This window comes from Centruroides sculpturatus, unplaced genomic scaffold, assembly GCF_000671375.1.
Source record: "Centruroides sculpturatus isolate CEXI.00-Female unplaced genomic scaffold, Cexi_2.0 scaffold1162, whole genome shotgun sequence".
NCBI classification, from domain to species: Eukaryota; Metazoa; Arthropoda; class Arachnida; order Scorpiones; family Buthidae; genus Centruroides; species Centruroides sculpturatus.
In genome coordinates, this window is record NW_019385457.1 from 17,355 (window position 1) to 38,493 (window position 21,139).

At 30.6% G+C, this 21,139-nt stretch overlaps 1 protein-coding gene across 1 annotated transcript; it reads left to right on the plus strand.

Moving 5' to 3' along the window:
• Positions 1 to 625: 625 nt before the first annotated feature.
• On the plus strand, positions 626 to 20,853 carry LOC111639176 (tRNA modification GTPase GTPBP3, mitochondrial-like). Its single transcript, XM_023384975.1, has 8 exons — positions 626 to 956; positions 4,036 to 4,171; positions 8,469 to 8,622; positions 8,803 to 8,875; positions 12,585 to 12,728; positions 15,902 to 16,067; positions 20,189 to 20,527; positions 20,622 to 20,853. The coding sequence occupies exons 1-8, from the start codon at positions 695 to 697 to the stop codon at positions 20,851 to 20,853; spliced, it is 1,506 nt and encodes a 501-aa protein (XP_023240743.1). The 5' UTR covers positions 626 to 694.
• The last annotated feature ends 286 nt before the right edge of the window (positions 20,854 to 21,139 follow it).

A 21,139-nucleotide genomic window follows, 5' to 3' on the forward strand; every position in this document is an offset into this window, starting at 1 on the left:
TATGTCTGGGCTGTATGGATTCGATATGGATGCATAATGGATTCTGCCACGTTCACAATAGGACGAGCGGATTTTATAACAAAAACGTGTTCATAAATGATAATTTAATTGAGTTAAATTATTCACTTATTTTTCAGATGGTTATTGTCTGTCTAATGCTATGTATCCATCAAATTTTACCACAATGCTATCATTGGCCGGATGGCCGAGCGGTCAAAGTGGCAGCCTACCGCTCTGGGGGATCCGGGACGGGACGAATAATCCCCAGGAATTTTTAGGGGGTGGCCCGTCCGGATATGTCGGACCCCGTCCCTCATCACCTGGCCGTCCCATTATGGGCCTGGCCGAACCCATAATGGGCTTGCTAAAAGAGGCCTTCTTAGTGCTCACAGGGCGGAAAGAGTTAAAAAAAATCCTTTTCTCTAGATTATTTTTATTGAGACTTTTTTCATTAAAAATATAAATAAAATGGTTTTGAAAAATTATTTTGAATATTTAAACAATGTATGGTTTTAATAATCATGATAAATAATTCTTTAATCTCCTTGAAAATTAAATATGATGTAAATATGTCAGTCTCTCAAATCTCTGATGTCGGTAGAGGTCGCATTGTCGAATAATGGAAATTAAATGGCATGGCAAGTAAATAACTACACGTGTTATTTGGATAAATCTGAATTTTGTTTTAAGTGTAATGTTAAATACCGTTCGTCACTTTTTTCGATGGTGTTCTTCGAATGCATCTATATCTGGCAAGACAATTTATGCGTTGTCTTCCGGCCAGGGACGATGTGCTATAGCTGTGATCAGAGTATCGGGTCCCGCTGCATATAAAGTCATGACAGACATGGCTAGACTTAAATCTCTTCCAGAGCCTAGAAAACTTATCTTAAGAAAATTAACCGATCCAGAAACTCGAGAATTATTAGATATAGGTCTTGTGTCATGGTTTCCTGGTAAGAAATCTGGATTGATGTATAATTCTACACCATATTATGATTTTACACTTTTTACCCATTTTATTTACTGATAACTTATAAAATGATCTCGGATCACATTTAAATACAGTGAATATACATAATTATATATATATATAAAATCATGTATATTCTCATCATACATGTTCTCATCATACACACACACACTCATTGCCAAAAAAATTAGCACACCAAGGAGGCGTTGTCATATTGCTGAGAAAATTGGCATGCAAATAAGTCTCAAGCAGATATGGAAATGATTAGAGTTATAGCATGATCGCTCATTGCATAATGCCAGCAGAGAGTGTTAAAGTGCATCCTCCCTGGCCTATAAAAAAAGCACATAAAGGCATCCTGTTTGTAGTTTTCCTGTTGCTGTATCACTAGAGATGCCTTTACATTGCAATCGAAGATCATATGAACAACTAAGAGAGGGGAGGAATCATTGGGTTGAGAGAACCGGATGGTCGCCTCACCAAATAGCCGAGAGGATCCTGGTCCTCCGACAAGTATGCACACAGCCAACTATATTGTTGTCCACCATCCAGACACAGATGGCACCATCATTACAGGCTCCTGTGTCTGTTCATACCATTTTGAGGCTCCTGGATGAAGAACATTTGGTATTGAAGCGGCCATTATGTGTGTTTGCTGTTGACAGCCACCCATTGTCGCTTTTGTTTGGAGTGGTGTTGCTTCTGACACGATTGGACTGTAACAGAATGGAGCAGGATCATATACAGTGACAAATACAGATTCTGTTTGGGCAGTGATGATGGCTGTGTTTGTGTCTGGAGGCCCTGTGGTAAATGCATCAATCCTGTTTATGCATTGGACTGGCACACTGCCTCCACAGCTGGTATGGTGGTCTAGGGTGCCATCATATAAGACATCTGGTCACCTCTAGTAATGATCCAAGTGACCATGATAACCCAGTGATATATTAGTGACATCCTGCAGTCACATGTGTTGTCTCTCAAGTCATTTTCCAACAGGACAATGCTCAACCATACACAATAAGGGTGTCACAGGACTGTCTCCATCACATTGCCACACTTCTCTGGCTTGCCTGGTCCCCTGATATTTCACTGATTGAACATGTCTGGGATCACCTGGGATACCAAGTTGGACAGCCTAGGAGTTTGACCAAAGTAGAGGACCATTTGCAGCAACTGTGGACTGAGATGCTGCAGGACACCATACAGTATCTACATGCCTCCATACCTGCTCGTATCACATCATGTATTTACACTAGAGGTAGCCCAACAGGGTGCTAGAACCGCCTTTCATTTGTAATTTTTCCTGCAATAAATGATCCTTTTGCTTTCATTTTGTAATCACTTATATCATAATTATATTCACACATGTACAGTTTTGTTTAATTTGGACAACTCCTTGGTGCAGTGATTTTTATTTTTATAGCAATAAGTGTGTATATATAAATATATATACATATGTATACACTTATAAAAAAAGGCTTGTATCAAATATATATGTATATTTGATTGTTGTATCAAATATATGTATATTCGATACAACAAGCCTGTTTTTTTAATACTGTATATATAGGACCCTCAGCAAGGTGTTCTATGTTATCTGAATAGGAACTGTGGTATACTGTCATTGGTTGATCATGATATCATTGTACCATTGGAAAAAATTAGCAAAAGTTGTGTATCTTCCTCGCAAAAACCTTTAAAATTCTCTGTCTTACATCTGTTGTGAAATTTTATTTTAAACTTTGATATTATTAATTACTATAAAATGGAAGAAAGCTTAATTTTGAGGGTAGAGACAAGTTTTATAAAAAAAGTTAACTAGTGAATACATTCGAGTGGGGTTGGACTTAAATGAAGTTCATTTAAGTCCAACCCCACTCGAGATATGACACCACTCTATCTCTTCAACCCCTTGATCTTTAGCCACCAAAATGTAATAGCATCAATTTCCCTATTATACAAACTTTCCTGCAAATTTTCAGAAATTTTTGACAAAAGACATGGGAGTTACTGCACTTCAAAATGGATGAACAAAATTGTACTAAACTAATATCTCAAATACTATAGTAGAGATAACAGAGACTTATCACACTGCTACTGGTAACATCAAAATGACACTTCTATCATCAGAATGCAATTTTATTACTGGAATGCATTTCAGTACACAAGACCCTCATCAGCCATACATAAAAATGTATAGATATCTGATGTAGAACAAATTTGCAGAGAAAATGACATTACAGTAATTATAATCTACAATTTAAAACATATTTGTTCAAGATTTATTTCCATTCACACTGCGCAGTACTATGAAGATTACATTATATAAAGGCCTACAATATCTAAACAGAAAATCTCTTGATAATCCACTATATAGCAGTCATGACTACACTTCACATTACAGAATCATATGATACTATACAAAAAAATTCCAAATTTTTTTGCATTTTGCATTGATCTTGATGTTTCAAGGTCTACAAGTCCAAAAATATAAAATTCTTGGAGAGGATCATTTTTTGACTGATTGTCATACTTTTTCTCTATTATATATAACAGCCAGGAAAGTAATAAAAATGGCATATTGTGAAGAAATTACATTTTGTTTTTTAAATAAAATATCAATAATCTTATAAACAATATGTGCAGAAATAAGAAATATCTATAATTTTAGCATTTTGGAAAAAAGGAATTTAATAACTTATAGATGATTTATTTAAATCTTTTCTATTTATACTTTAAAAATATTTATGATTATTCATATTTGTAATAATAAACAATGCTTTTTTGCCCTCGACTATAAATTAGACAGAATTAGATAACATAATAAATAGGGTATAACAATTTGCAGGGCTTATCACACTAAATTGTTATACCCTATTTATTAGGTTATCTAATTCTGTCTAATTCATATTTGTTTATAAGAACAATTAAATATTTATTTTCTGTTCAACAGTTTCAAATTCAGTTTAAAATGATGATTAATTTTTATTATAATAAATTTGTAATTTATTTATGTTAGATTTTATGACCACAGTTAAAGTTTAATAATTTTTTTTTAGCTCCTAATAGTTTCAGTGGGGAAGATATGTGTGAAATTCATGTTCATGGAGGAATAGCTGTTATAACTTCTGTACAAAGAAGTTTATCAAAACTGCCAGGATTTTGTATAGCAGAACCAGGAGAATTTACGAAAAGGTATTATGTTCTATGAATGTATTATTATTAATTTCATTTACAAATACATAGCTATTAATAAATATATTTACAATAACATTATTTGTTTTAAGAATATCCATTGGAATTGCTTCAGTAGATTAAAGATAAATATTTTAGCCTAAAATATGCTTCCTATAAATATTATAATTTTTCTCCATAAAATATAATTTTTTAATACTTATTAATGTTTTCCAATTATCCACAATAGGAAAGGAGATTTGAGTTTTCAAATGTTGAAAATATAAAAGGTCATGATGGTAATGATTGAATAAGTAGAATTTATGCACAAAATACTCAAAATATTTTCAACTTACTTAGTCCATCAACAATAATTTGAACTTTGACTATTAATAGTAAAGTTTTTGTGAGTATACTATAGATTGATAATCATGCCAAATATTGTATAATAGGATGTTTTTGTGAGATTCTATTTGATTTAAAAATTTATAAACTCATCATTTTTTAAACTTATTGTAATTCTAATCATTATTATCTAATGAGTTAGAAGAATAAAAGTGTATTGCTAAAATATTTAAACCTTGATTAAAAAGTCATTCTGTTAATTTTTTTGTTTTGTTCTTTATTCATATAATTCTTTTTAGAAAGCAATTTCCAGTAAGATATAAATACAGTCAACCCCCCTATAACGTGGTAGATACGTTCCACTTTATAAGAATTTCACGTTGCAGGAATCCTTAAATACATGAGCCAATCACAGCCCGGCACGTGTGCAGTTTACAGACTACAGCTGTTTGAAAGGTTTTTTTCCATAAAATTAATTGATTCTAGACTACTTTGACTCAACATTTCCAAAACACGTATAATTTTTTGGGAATAATCCGTATAAACTACGCTAGAAACAAAAAATTATAATTTACTTACCGAGTGTGTACCGTTCGACAATGCCATTGCTTAAGCTTGTTTTTGTCATGTAGCAGTGCACCAAATGGCGGGCGCGTTTTCTGATAAGTTATTTTTCTGCGAAAAATTCGCTGAACTTTGGAGACATCATTAATAGAAATAATTTTTATGGCCATTGACTTTTTTCACAAGAAATGTATAAAATTACAGTACTGTATTAGACTTACAGTACCTAATTTATATACTGTATAGACGATAGTAAACTCAACTTACCCGTCTAAACTCTCCGTAGCATGTAAGTAGTTTGGCTGCTCATCCACTATTGGTCCAGATTTGCCCAATCCTGTCATGAGTCAGTGATGACGTTTTACCACATTTTACGAGTCTCTTTTAGCGTTTTTATACGAATACGGGTTGCAATTTTTTTGCCGCGGTATACGAATCCGCATTATATGAACCCGCGTTATAGGTGGGTTGACTGTACTCTTAATCTCTAATATTAAAGACTTCTTTCTTTAGACATTATTCTTTCAGAATTGTGATATTCTGCTTTTGAGAATTTTAATTAAGCTTATATTTTTGAAAATGTTTTGGATGTCATAAGTTACAGTATTTTTTATTTGGATTAATCCCAATTGATTTGGACATTTGATGTCTCACTGTAATAATACAACAGTGGAACATGAAATGTCCAAATCAATTGAAACTGAGCACAGCTCAGATGTGTGAATGTTTGGATAATTGAATATTGACATGTTTGTCATACAATATAGTATTATAAAAAATGAAATAAGTGTAATACAACACCTTATTTGCAAAAGTAGTTGCTGATTTTTATTTGTACCAGGATTGATTTTCATTTTTGAAAGGTTTTTGATGAAGGTCAGTGAGATCTCTGATTCATTTTAAGAGAAATAATTGCATAGGACACCATCAAAACATTCCAGAAGATAGAACCAAGATAACTAATAATTACCTAGTGCTTTAACATTTCTTCCAACAGTTGCTTTCTTAATAATACAAATGTCAAATAAATTCAAATTTCATTGGATGTCTGCCAATTCTAAAATTTCCAAATTCATAGAATATTCCAACATCATTGGCTGCTTTAAAATTTCTTGGAACTTTTGGAAGCTTATTCAAATTTTTTCTGCTCATATACCTGAAGAGGGGTGCTGAAGAGGCTGAAACATTTGTATTATTTAGAAAATGACTGCTGGAAGAAGTGTTAAAGCACTATGTAATTATTAGCATACTTTTCAATTCTGTTTTTAATATAGCAAACACATCAGTGTGCATTAGAAATAGTGCACACATTGGTGAGGCACAAACCCACAACTTTCAGTATTCAATGGTTTTATCTTCTCAGTTAGTTATGGGCCAAAAAACAAAAAGAGATGAGATGTTTCGATAATTTCATAATTGACATTCCATTGTATTATTTATCTCAATGGTTCAATGTGTTGTTTCATTTTCTTTTAGTTCTGAATTAGGAACTATTGTCTGTTGAGGGTAATTTTTATTAAATACTGTTTACAGAAATTCTTAAAATTATAATATAAGGCACTCTGCCATTTCCTCAAATTGCATTTCAGACAGAGAGACCAACATCAGTAAGTTTTTTTGCAAAATTTCTCTAAATTACATTGAGAGTCATGGCAGTGACTCCCCACCAAGTAAAAAAGTCTCTGACTGATTATATATAGAGGAATCAGATTTTTGATTTTCAGGGGTCACCATTCTCTTTCCTCAAACAGCTGAAGTAATTCTGAATATCTTGTTCAAAAGATAATTGTTTTCTTAGGCAATGTGCAAAAAATTTCAAGATTTTCTATAAAGCACTTGCTGAAATGTAAACAATTGCAAAAATCACCAAAAAAAAATTTGTATTTTCTTCTTCTTTTCTTCTTCTGGCACTACAGATGCTCATAGAGAAAAACTACTGGATCTAGAAAGCATAGATTTTAAACTTAAGCCTTTCTCGTTATCACGAGGGACTGGCAAAACTTTTGGGTCAATAGGTCAAAAGATTTCACAGGAGTTTCCCATAGAGCAATTTCAGTTCTATAGCTTAATTTTATGCTTACAAGGATAAAATTGCATTTAAACAAATTATTTCTGTTCAAAATGTTATCCAGAATAACAAAAGCTGAAATTTATTCCGATTAAAACTTTTTATAATGATTTTTTGAAACAGTATATCAAAAGCATTTGGTTGGCAGTGCATTCAGTTGGTGCTGACCGAAATGAATATTGAAAACATTCAGTTGACAGTCATTGAGTACCGACTGAATTGTATATCATTGTCTTATCTCATGATGTAATAATACAATTATTAACCAAAAAACAATTGATATCCAAACAAAAAATCTGAGATGTAAATACTTATGACAATTTAGACAACAATCAAATTTTGTCTTAGGAGTCTTTCTTTGGTAAAGATAAGCATGGCATTTGGAAGCAAAATGTAGAAAACAATAATACAGGTAAAAATCTTGTGGATACTGCTTCCAAGTGCCAAGTTTATCTTTAACAAGGAAAACCTCCTAAGAAAACATTTGACTGTTGTCTAAATTGTCACAAGTTTTACTTGATGCAATTTTTTACATCTCAAATGTTTTTGTTTGGATAATATTTTACATAAAACCACAATACTTTATACAAAAATCATAATCTAAAAATATTATTATATAAAATTAAAAATTACATTTTAACCTTTATACAGTAATATGGATCACTAACAGTAAATCTTGTTATTTGCATATTGGTCACATAGGATCTCCTTATATTAGAATAGTGAGTGAGATTTAAAAAAAGTGCTTCAAATTATAAATTTAAGAGATTCTGTAAGTTGTGTTTAATAAAAATTGCTTTGAGAGAGCCACTGTGTTATATTTTTAGTATTTTTAAAACATTTTCAAATAATTTCTTTTGTTATTTAGCAAATGAAATGTTTAACATAAGAATATTTACTATTTGAGATTAAAATTTGAATACTACTTCAATAATAGAGAAGTTTTACAGATAGACTGTTGATTTAAAATTGATCGATTTATTAAGATTGATATGGAGGAAAGTACATAAAAAACAAAATGGTATGGATTTTTTAATCCAAAAAAATGTGGATTTTTGCACTATGCTTTTATATACCATATAAAAATCAATTTATTTGGAGAAAATTATAATAATTAATTTTCTCAATAAGTAAATCTCTCTTAGCTTTTACTGATATATTTTTTCTTCAGATAATATACTGTACGTACATTAATCTAACAAACTATTAATTAAAAAGGGTGTGAATTTCTTGTTGATTTATAAGTATATAATTCAATTAATATAAAGTATTAAATATCAAATAAAATATAATTTAGTTTTTTGGATTTTACTTATGAAATTTCAAAACATTGACATTCAGGGCATTTTTCAATGGAAAATTTGACTTAACTCAAGTTGAAGGTCTTTCAGATCTTTTACAAGCAGAAACAGAAATGCAAAGACATCAAGCTTTATTACAATTGGATGGAATTTTATATAAAAAATATGACATTTGGAAACAAAAATTGAAAAAGGCAAATATTATTTTGAATTTATTTGTAGTTTTATTTAGATTTTTGAAATGCAGATTTCTAAAGAGATAATAAGTTCAACTAAATTAAGAAATATATTTTGAATTTTTGTTACTTATTGCTTTTTTATTTATTATAGTTTAAAATATTACAAAAATATTTTTCAATTTATTTTTAATTTAGTGTATGGCAAATGTAGAAGCTTTTATTGACTTTGGTGAAGATGAAAACATTGAATTGGATGTTTTAGATAATGGTAATAATTCTAATTTTTTGTGTGAATTATGAAAAGATTGAATTAAGGTATTCAGTCTTTTCATAAATAAAAATATAAGTTGATTTTTATTTATTGATATTTACTTATATTTATTTTTCTACCATAAAATATTTAGTCTAATAAAAGGAAATTTAGTTGTATATTTATTTAAGAAGTGAGTTTATAATCATACATTTGAAAATATTATTGAAATAATTTACATGTTAATTAAAAATCCAAATTTAAATATTTATATCCCAATTAAATTATTATTATGACAGGAAATTAATTATACATTCATGCTATTACATGGTTTTAATATTATATTTGCAAGTTATTTAGTATCCATTTACAATAGTTGAATTAAGGTAATATTAATTTGTTTATGTCAATGAATAATAAAAATTATTATGTTATTAACATTTTAAATAATGACTTAAAGCAAAATAGCTGCTATTTTAAATACAATTATAATTATATTTTTAAAGAATAATTTATTCTTTCAGTTAAGAATACATACACACACACAGCAATTGAACATATTATATATGTTAGGCTCAAAGGTTGAAAAAGCTCATTGAAATAAATGTCTTCCAACACTAGAGGAGTTATAATTCAGCACTTGAAACAACCTTTACAGCTCCAGTGGTATGTGTTTACACCTTAGCAAATGTTTTCAACCTCATCGAGGTCTTCATCAGGCTACTTAATTAGGAATTCGAATGCGTTTGGAACGGAACGTATACGATTCAAAATTTATAAACAGATTTAAGAATACTCATGGAATGTTACGCACACGCTAAAACGACTGTAATGCACGTGTAATATCAAGTTTGCGTAACGGTAGAAGCAGACGAATTATACACACTCAATTATGGGGATGAGTTCCTTCATAACAAGACTTCCACGCGCTAGATATACCGATTGCATCCCTGGAGTTGATGCACGTGCCAAGTAATCCTGCCTTGTATATTTCTAAAGTTTCCATCGTTCTCAGTTGATCAGTGCGATGTGAGAGCCTGATCAAGTGGACATTTTGTATGTCGACCGTGATTCCCGGTTCAGTGGCAACCGTTGAGAGGGCGGTGGTGTGCTTTTTATTGTCGATGTCACGTTTGTGCTCACACAGCCTTTTGTGAAGGGAGCGTTTGGTTGACCCCACATAAGCTCATTGAGTGAAAAAATTGACCCTAACAAGAATTTCATATCAATTTTGGACAAATGTAACATTTTGACACCAACATTAATTTCTGATTTTTGGAAATCAGAAATTAATGTTGGTGTTAAAAGTATTCTGTAGTGGAAGTGTAATCATTATATATCAGTAGTTAATTCATAGCACTGATGTGGGACTGAATGTTATGTTAGTCCAAAATTCATGTACAGTAACAAAGTGTAATTAATAAAATAGTTTTGTCATTGTTAACTATTGGATGTTGGAATTGCTGAATGAGACACTCAATTCTAATTGTTTAGGATTATAAAATAAGAACAATAATATTTATATGTAAAAAATTAGCCATTAAAGAATGTAAAAGAAACTCCACACTGTTATACTAATAGTAAAACAATTAAATTGTCATATAATGGCAATATATATATTTAATCTATTGGCCAGTGATACAAATTAAAGAACAGTGAATGATTTCACACAATCTAATATAAGGTGATATTCAAATAATATTTTATCATTGTATTGGTTCATTACTTTTTAAAATATATTTTATCTATATAAGGTTATTCTGAGGTAATAAATACAGATTAAACATATTTTACATGGAAATATGTATCAGTCGTATGAAAATGAAAAGAGGAAACAGAGGAATTTTGACACTTTTCAAACTTTTTGAACATGCAGCCTTACTGTTTTTGTAACTTCAGATCTTTTGGAAAATGATGCATTGAAATACTCTTAGTTTATTTGCTCTTGCATTGAGCTTCACTCCAATAATGATTGCTTATTTTTTTATTTTTTAGAGTTCTTCCAACATTCATGCAAACCAATGAGAAAGACAAATAAAACAATGTAAATGCAGATAACAGGAATCATTTGGTGCGGCTTTAATACCATAATTAGTAATTTTCTAAAATAATACCAAAGTACAGGTCATTCATTTTAAATTATAAATATTAACAGATTTTGCTATTAATATTGAAAAGTTTAAACTTTTAGGAAGTTGTCTCAATTCTTACTCTTCTCATTAATATTTTCTCATAAATTTCTTAAGAAATCAATATTTATTCTACAGCACTCTTATTGTGTTTTGTATGTATCTGTCTGCAATTGTATTTTCAGTTCATAGTGTGTCACTACTATGACTGCCCCAGCATAAACTAATGTATGAATGTCTGAGAGTGTATATAAATTAAATGGATGTAGTATGGTACTGTAGTAGATGAGTGATTACATAATTTAGTGTTTTTCCTACTATCTTTGACATGTTGATTTTTGGTATTCATGGTCTTTGTATGGAATCTGTACCTGTATATGTAGTGAGTGTTTCCTAAAGTAAAAGTGAGAGTGTATTAACTAAATCTATGTCTATGCTATCAGTGGTGGATGAGGAAGTGTCTATAGTATCATTAATAGTAATTGTTGTGCATGTGCTATTATCAGTGCTTGTTGCTGGATATCGTGGCAGATTATGTGATCTTCATTAATGTTAAATGTTCTGTCTGTTGATGTATTTGATCAGCAACCTGTTGTTTGATAAGTTTGTGTGACATTTGTGTGATAAGGTTGTTATGTATAACTGTTCTTTTTTGATCAACAACCCTTTGTTCAGTGACAGTGAGGTGAGGATATTGTTGTGTGAATCTATGGTGTAGTTGTTATCTGTATGCTGTCATGTTTGTTTCAAGTCTTATGATGGTGTAGTAAGTACGGATGATAAACTCATTCATTTCCATTGTCTATTTCATCCATTGGCATGTTTTTACAGCCTTTGTGGTCTGTGGATGCATTGCCACAGAAACACCAAGGCTAGGTTGATTCCTCACATCTGTTGAGGGCATTGCAGTAGTCATGCTTGGGCCAGCATTACTTTTGCCATTGGTAACAAGGGAAACTGTGACCTATTTTTCAAATGTGATCCTAACCCACAAATGTGGATCTTGTTAACCAGTTGATGTCCAAGCCAATATCACACCTAGATATGGTTACTACCATGGTAAATTTCTCTCTACAGAATGTGGGTGTGGTCACTGTTAGATTTATTTGTCCCCATAGCATGGGTGTCCCTACCAGGAGCTTGTGCTCCAACCTGCATTGCTCTATGGATCAGTAAAATTACTGGGCTCTTCTATCATGACTGGGTGGTAACCATGGGAGAGTTATTGTTATTATTATGTAATATTTTATAAATTGTTTCAAAAATACATTTTATATATTTTTATTAAAAATTTTGAATAAGTATAATAAAAACAGCTTGATTCAGTAGTTTTTCAATAAATTATTGCTAGAATAATATTTTAAAATTAAATAATTATTTTGAATTTTTATAGTTCAGAAAAAATATCTATTAAAGTTGTCAAAAATATTTTAATATATTATTATATTTGATTCCATAAATGTTTTAAAAATGTATTTGACCATAAAAGTACATTGAAAATTTAAATAACATTGCATTAATAAATATTTCATTATCATGTTAATACCACAATTCCATACAGTATGTATTTTGTTACATGATATTATTATTTTCTTCAGCAAATATAGAATTGAAGAAATTGAGGAAAGAAATAGAAAGTGCTCTTTTAGACAATAGAAAAGGAGAACGTATACGTGGTGGAGTTCATTTAGTTATTGTAGGAAAACCTAATGTTGGAAAAAGTAGTCTTCTCAATATTATTTGTAAGTATATGTTAAATCTGAAAATAATTTTAAATTTATAATTTTTATGAAATAGATCTACATTAAAAATTTCTCTCTCCCTTTTTCTGATTTTCCTGGATTGATAGTTATTTTTCAAAAAAGTTGTGAGAAACCGTGGGCCAAGGGTTAATTCCTCTTGACCACTTACTCGAAAACAGTCTGCAAGGACCGCTCACATTGTTGTTCCGAATGGCTTTTTATCGAGTGGCGAGGGAGGTGAGCAAGTCGGCAAATGTCCTTTCAGAGACAGGAGACAGGTTTAACAAAATAACAAAACATTTATTATACAGCTAACACTAAAATACAGGAGGCTATACAGAGTTAAATGCATATCTGTAGGTTATATAGGCTAGATGCAATTAACATAAGATTGCAAAGTAAATATGATTGACAACTGCTTAGTTCATCCTACGACAGCTATGCCTATTTCCATTTTTAGAGAGAGTTTGCAGTCCTCTGATAATTACTCTAAAGTTGGAGGAGTCCTATATGCGGTGATGAAAGTTCTTTATGGAAGCATTGGGCGTTGTTGATGTCTTCTACCATTGTGGGAGACGAGGAATCACTATGACCAAATATAACTTCCGTGTGTGAACTCTCGAGCTTCTGGTGGCTCGCATCTTTTATATCATTGTTGTGGAAAATCTAACACGTGATCAACTTTTGTTGATGATGACAGTGCATTCTTGACACCTAAGTGTCAACTTTCCCACCTAACTGTTGATAGTTGGAGGAGACCTCTGCTCCAATACTCCAGGAGGAGTTTAGGGGGGATGTTTACAAAATTTCGATCAACAAAAAAAAAAAAAAGGAAAGTTTCCTTTCATTTACAAAATTCCCAATTAAAAATCCGCAGTCTCACAAAGTAAATACTTAAAATATTTTAATACAGTAAATACTTACTGTATTGAAATACAGTAATTTAAATACAGTAATTGCAACTTGATTATGTTTTGATAGAGTTCAAGGTTTGTTTGGCTGTAAAGAAATAGCTAAAAAAAAATTTAACATTTTTTCTAAGTAAGCCATTGGGACAATTGCTCTTAAAGTTTTACTTTAGCTGAACTATATGAAAAATAATATCAATGATGAGACTAATAAGGTTTATCTGATAAAAGAAACATTCAACTAATAACAGTGATACAGTATTACATTATCAGCTAAATAATATTAGATCAATCATCAATCATTTGTTGAAGAAGATGCAAAGATCCCATTTATGCAACTGATAGAAAACAAGTGTTTGCAAAGACAAAAAATGATTAAACATTTATGATATGGTAAAAAGTATTCCAAACGCTGTTGTAAGAATGCCGATTGGGGGGAGATTTTTATTCCCTACCGTCGGGATGGTCTAAGGTCTATGTGTATGTGGGTGGCGGTTTTTAAAGGCAGCAAAGACAAGTGTTTTACAGAGGCAAACTGTTTATTCCGGACAATAATGCTTACATAAATTCTCTCATTGGAAAGGTCTTGTGTTGGAGGAAATTCGGTGTCGATTCTGGTCTTGCGTCGTAGGGAATTTTGGCGGCAATCTGGTCCAGCATCATAGGAGTTTTTGGCTGCGATCTGGTCCTGTGTTGTGCTAAAAGTTCGAAGTTTCAAAAGTCAATGCACAAAAGATGAAAGGATGCATGAAAAAAATCGGAGATACACGAACACAAAAGAAGTCTAGTGGAAGTCTTAGTGGAAGCTTAGTGGAAGTCCCCGTTGACCTTGGAATTGGTGCTTTTATATAGGTTTTTCGAGTTTGGCTTATTGCTAATTGGATAGACCTTACATCACCATTTTCTAATTGGTCTTCCACCTGTCTCCAGGTGTAAGTGGAGCTTCGTAAAGTTTGCGAGAAAGGTCGGCTGAAGATGGTTTATCCGACACCATCCTTTCGACTCTGATCACGTTTAATTATTGACTATGACACCTACACTCATTTTGATATTTCTCTAGTTTCGTTTTACCTTCTAAACTGTGTCTTAACTTTAATATTTTAAATTTTCTTCTTTTATATTTAAAATTTTGTTTTTCCCGTTATTCTCTATGAGCGCTGACGTCAAAGTCCGGTTTTGCCGATTTGACATTTATATAATTTGTTTTCTTGACGATTGAACTTAACAAATTTTTTTATATTTTTCCTTTTGGGGGGAGGGCTATGTCCGGGTCCTCACACTGTTCTACACAGTAGAAGCATTTCAAATGTCTTTATTGTTGAGTTCAGTTTTGTTATTTATACCAGTGATAAACACCATGATAAAGCCCTAATATGCAGCATCTGGGACTTTGGCAATTTTACTTCCAATTAGAAGTTCAGACTATTTACAAAAAATTTAATTTTTGAGTCTATCTATTAATCCGTTAACACAACCACAGAAGTAACTGTAACATTGGTTTGAAGAAAAACTTCAATAAAAACAAGTAATAAATAGGTAAAAACTCACAAATTAAAAATGATCAAAACGTCAACCTTTTATTTGAGGTTCTGACGTCTTTTACATTAAAAACAAATAAGTCTCCTCACCGTACCATCAAGTAGATATCAAATTTTTATCAGGTTCAAGCCCTCTGGTGGTTGATACGAGTTATCCTTTCATTTGCATATGGATACAATTTCATGGTGAACTCAGGAAATATTTTTCTTCCTTAACCTGATAAAAATTGGATATCTACTTGGTGGTACTTGATAGTTCATTAAATCAAATAATTTTTTCTTATTAGAATTGATATTTGATATAAACTAGCATAACAATTTAAATAATCTATACATAGAAGAAACTGTATATTTTTAGCTATTCTTAATTTAATTTTGTACTGATTATTTACACCTGTATATTCTTAAACTAAATGACACCACATCTTTTTTATTTTTTCCAACAATGATTTAATGTAACAAACAAATGTTTTCAATCCCCTTTTAGGGACTTGCCTCAGCTTTTTACACACAATTTAGAGATCTGATACAGGTTTTTTAAATTGTTGTAGGAAAAATTATCAAAAGTGTAGTATTATTTATTATAAGCATTTACAGCTTTGGAAGCTATGATTTATATATTCTTATTTTATATTTTATTATTAATTTATAAACAGTATTCTTAATTTAATTTTGTACTGATTATTATCTTAATATTTAATATTCTCAATATCATATATTTATGCAGGCCAAAGAGAAGCTGCCATTGTATCTCCAGTTCCAGGAACAACTAGAGATGTTATTTCTTGTTCACTTAATATTGGTGGTTATCCTGTACATATTTCAGATACTGCTGGCATTAGAGAAACAGAAGATTTGATTGAAAATGAGGGTGTTAAAAGAGCTAAAAAATGGTAAAATTTAATGAATCATTATTTTTAAATACTTTAGTACAAATAACATTACAGTCGACCCCCCTATAATTACGGTCCCTATAGTTACGATTCCTATAAAACTACGAAAAAATTGCTACCGGTATCCGTAAAAAATAGTAAAAGTTCCCTATAAACACCTCAAACGTCATCGGGAAGCCGAACTACTTTCCCGCCGTCCGTAGCGCCACGCTACGGAGAGATTTCTATCGTCTGGACAGTATTATATAAATTATATATAAATTAGGTACTGTACATATAATTATATATTAATTATATATAAATTAGGTACTGTATATATAATTATATATTAACTTATTGTAACTTTGTTATAATTAAATATATAATTTCCGCCGTCTAGCGTGGCGCCACGCTACGGAGATTTTTACGCTAACTATCGTCTGTCAGTATGTAAATTAGGTACCGTAAGTCTAATACAGTACTGTAATTTTATACATTTCTTGTGAAAGAAACATTTCTTATTCAACGGCGATTAAAATTATTTATATTAATGATGTCTCCGAAGTTCAACGAAGTTTTCGCAGAAAAATAAGTTGTTAGAAATCGGCCGCTCTTTGCTGAGCTGTTCCGCGACGAAAACAATGTTGAGCAATGGCAATGTCGAATGGTGACACTCGGTAAGTAATCCTACAATTTTTTGTTTATAGCGTAGTTTATACGGATTATTCCCAAAAAATATATACGTATTTTGGAAATGTTGAGTCGGATTAGTCTAGAATCGATTAATTTTATGGAAGAAAATCTTTCAAACAGCCGTAGTCCGTAAACTTGATACGTGTCGGGTCGTGATTGGTAGGATTCGTAAGAAAGCGGATTCCTACAGAATGGAACGTATCTCTATCTTATAGAGGGGTCGACTGTAATTTAAATGATTATTTTCACATTAAATTGTTTAAGTTGCTTAAAATTGTTTTGCCTTTAATACATCTTAAACATTTAAGATATATGTAAAAAAATTAATAGCTAGCTTTTGATCAAAAGCTTAATTTGTAAGTTAAGCATCAAAGTTTAGTAGTTTCATTTTCACTTTTAAATGTAACTGTGTAATGTATCAGTGAAATAGAACATTCCTGAGAAAATGAGGATTAACATTCCTATACAAACACTATTGATAAAACTGTACTTGTGAAGGAAAATCATGATACAAGTGCACTCATAAATTGCATGGATACAATTGATATTCGTGAAGAATTGCCATACACTGGAATGAGTAGTGTGTATTGTTCTAGCTATTTGTCTTTTACTAGGGTCCTCTTTTGGCTATGTTCCAAAATATTACTAAAAATTATATTGGCAGACAAAATTATATTAAACTAAAGTACAGTCATAAAATAATCCAATACATCACCATTTTTTTAGTTCACTTGATCAGTATAATTTTTTTTTATGAGAAATGTGACTTATATACTTATTAACATAATATTTTGAAATGTTTAAAAGTCCTTATCTTGTATTTGTAAAAAGTAATTTTCAAGTTAATAGGCATAAACCTATAGACAAAAAGAAGCTTAAAGCTTTTCATAAACAGTTTAAAAACAAAGTAATGAAGAGTTATGTTAGGTCATTTTCTTAGTTCCAATGATTGTGTATTTCCTTTCTCTTTATCATCTGCTAGATTCTGATAGAACTTACATTTTGCTGTCACTTTATCAATATACTGAAGAAGATAATTTACATCCTGTAACTTGCTTTCTTTAGTAGGTAGAGAATTACCATTATAAGCTGGTCTGGCTCCAATGTCAGCTCCTCTGAAATTACCTTTGTTTTCAAGTATCGTGAAATCAAATGAGTCAGTTATGGTTTGCCTATTCTGTACTATAGGTGATTTTGTTTCAAAGATTAACGTTAATGCTTTTCCTACCAGTAATTTTTGATCCTTGGCTCTATTCCTGCCTTCCAGTCCTGTATAACAATGATTTTATCACCCTCACGTTGCTGAAGATCAGATTGAAGACACACATGTTTAAGAAAGCAATGTGAAAAGTTTTCTTTTATTGCTTGACTTGAAAAGTTCAATCCATTTGTCAGGGGAGGACAACTTTTTAACCCTACATTTTTTCTTTTCAGTTTTTGAAAAGGAGCAATCTATTTGCATCATAGAATGCTCAGGAACGGGATAGTTTACTGTGATACTTTCAAATATTCTTTTAGCTGCCAAATTACAGTAGAGCGTCGTTTATCCGAATCAATTGGGGACTGGGATGGTTCGGATAACGAATCATGTATGAAAAAATATATTAATTTATCCCATGTTGAAATTTCTCTCCGTTGCATGTCGCAAAATTTTTTGATGATCCAATGAGTGAAGCTTATTTTTGCTTTTTGCATTCACAGCTCAATACATTTGAAACTCAAATTAAAAAAATAGAAAAACCAAACATCACAGTTCTGGAAGTAAAGGCTGTATTACAAGAGATAAAACAAAATATGATTGAAAGAAAAAATCCAATTTTATTGGAATGGCGACAAAACAAATCTTGAATCACTTAAAGCTTGATTTTGGAAACAGCACCAAAGTGGAAACTTTCAAAAAACAGGCTATTGATTTCTTTAATACTGCTATGGAATATATTGAGAAATGGTCACAATCATTCCAAAAATTCAATGTGTTTGACCTGCATGACTCTCAACCAAGTTCCTGAATGGGAAGAAATAAAATGTACTATTGTATATTTACAAGTAAGAAACATCGATATTGGTATCACTGAGATTCTATTCAACTAGTTTGTGTATCTAAAAGATTATTTAGAGAAAAATAATACCAACTAAAACTGTGAAGCAACTATGAAATTGATTATGGAAGAGAAATGGCTGAAGTTTTTTGCAGATACAAAGCATATTGATCAGAAGTTGAGCCTAATAAAGCTATATGAATATGTATTTGCTATTGCTGGAATAGCAAATACATATTCATATAGCACAATGCAAATGTAGAGAGAATATTTTCTATAATGTCAACTCAATAGTGGGAAGAAAGAAACAGGTTGTCATTGCAGACAATTGAAGCAATTTTGATTTGTCATTATAATTTTATAATGACAAATCAAAATTCACAATTTATAATTTTGTGAAAGAAGAAAATGATATAATTAAGAAAGTAAATTCAACTTTAAAATATGACTGAACTAAAAAGGAATTAGCCTTGCATCTTTTTTATAATTCTAAGTGTTCATTTTATTAGATTGATTAAACTTTATGATTTTTTATCAGAGTAAAATAAACCATTACCTACCCACTTTTTTCAAGTTTTATTTATTTAGCACTTAAATAAATGTCCCTTATCAATGCTTGGAAATTATGGCAACCCTACATATAATCGGAGGCCCTCATCATGCAATATCAAGACTCATAACCCATCAAGATGGAACACAATAAATCTGGATGTGGATTTATGATATGACCTGTGAAATACTTGACTTTTATTTACATTGTGATGTTAAAGAGTATAAATCTATTGCCATACTCTTGACAGTGTTTATGGCAGTAGCTTTACATGATATCATATGCAAAGATAAAATTAAATTTTGTTTGTTAAAGGTATTTAATATAAGCATTTTGCAATAGTAATGTTAATAAAGAGGTTTTTTTCATTTTTTATGCTGTCAGCATTTATATCCAAAAAGCAGTGTTTTTCTATCAACATCCTAGCTATTCTCCATTCTAAAAGTTGGCAAGTATGATAATGACTTAAATTTACAGCAAAACACTTTTAAAATTTTATTTATAACTATATTTATTAAACCAAACATAAACTTTTGATTACAATTAAAATTTCACTAATCTTTTTTCTAAAATTCATATTATCTGAAGTCCTAGAATAAATTATTTTTAAAACTTTTAGTTCTCTTTTCAAATACTGTGCTTGGTCAAGATATATGAAATGAACTGTATTTTACTATGTTCTCTTGTTTTTGTGGCAAAGTACTCTCAAAATTTACTTCAGACAAACAGGTCTCAGTAATCAGGACTCTACTGGATTTTTAAATAATTAAAGGTGTTTTTCTTTTTGATATAAGAATAATTATTAAATAAAATTTCCTGTATGTTTTTGTTTTATATTAATTTAAAAAAATTTTTTTTAGTGCTTTGCACTCAGATTTAATGATAATTATGATTGAAGCCAATGAAGCAATCCAATTGGTGAAAGATGGTAAAAGGTCTATTGAAGTTGTTGATCAACTTTTAAATGATATTAGAATGTCATCAAATGAATTTCAAAATTCACAGGCCAATAAGAAACAACCTATGACTTTTATTGTTATAAACAAACATGATCTGTTGAGTTGCAAAGAAATTGAGAAATTGAAACAGTTTATCAAAGATCTAGAACAACTCAAATTCCAGCTTTGTATAATTTCATGTAAAACAGAAACAGGTATAGAAGATTTTTTAAAATTATTACAGGAGAAAATTGAAATCTTGTAAGTATTTTATAATATATTTTTTATATAAAAATATATTTCATTATATTAATTTGGTTAATGTTATAAACATAAATATATTTGTAAATTTAAGATGTGGAAATCCTCTAGTGGAAAATCCAATGCTAACTCGAGAGAGACATAGGATGCTCCTTGCTAACTGTGTAAACAACTTAGACAGTTATTTTGATACAATAGATAAGGATATTGTGATTGCTGCACATCATCTTCGTAAAGGATTGTTACAATTGGGTAAAATAAATGGAAAAGTAACAACAGAAGATATTTTAGATGTTATTTTTAAAGATTTTTGCATTGGAAAATAATTATATTTAAAAATAATAAATAAAGAATAAGAAATTTTATAATGAAATTTTTGTGTGATCTTAATTAAGAAATCTCAGCCACTCACCTTTACATCCTTACTCCTATATTTTTCTGTAGGCCTTTGGAACTGAAGCTTCCATTTTTTTGCTGGTACATGGAGCCATATATTCTTTAAAAAAATTTTTGGCTTCAGTTTCAGGTCTGTTTTCATTTATTCAAATATTATAAAATATCTTCTCTAGAAAGTTTTTAAATATTTGCAAAGTTGAAAAGCTTAAAGTTTCT

Excerpts from the sequence above, each read along its gene's own strand:
- LOC111639176 (XM_023384975.1), top strand. The coding sequence starts at position 695 with ATGTTAAATACCGTTCGTCACTTTTTTCGATGGTGTTCTTCGAATGCA. Across the intron at positions 957-4,035 it reads TCTTGTGTCATGGTTTCCTG|CTCCTAATAGTTTCAGTGGG; the intron begins GTAAGAAATCTG and ends ATTTTTTTTTAG. Across the intron at positions 4,172-8,468 it reads CCAGGAGAATTTACGAAAAG|GGCATTTTTCAATGGAAAAT; the intron begins GTATTATGTTCT and ends ATTGACATTCAG.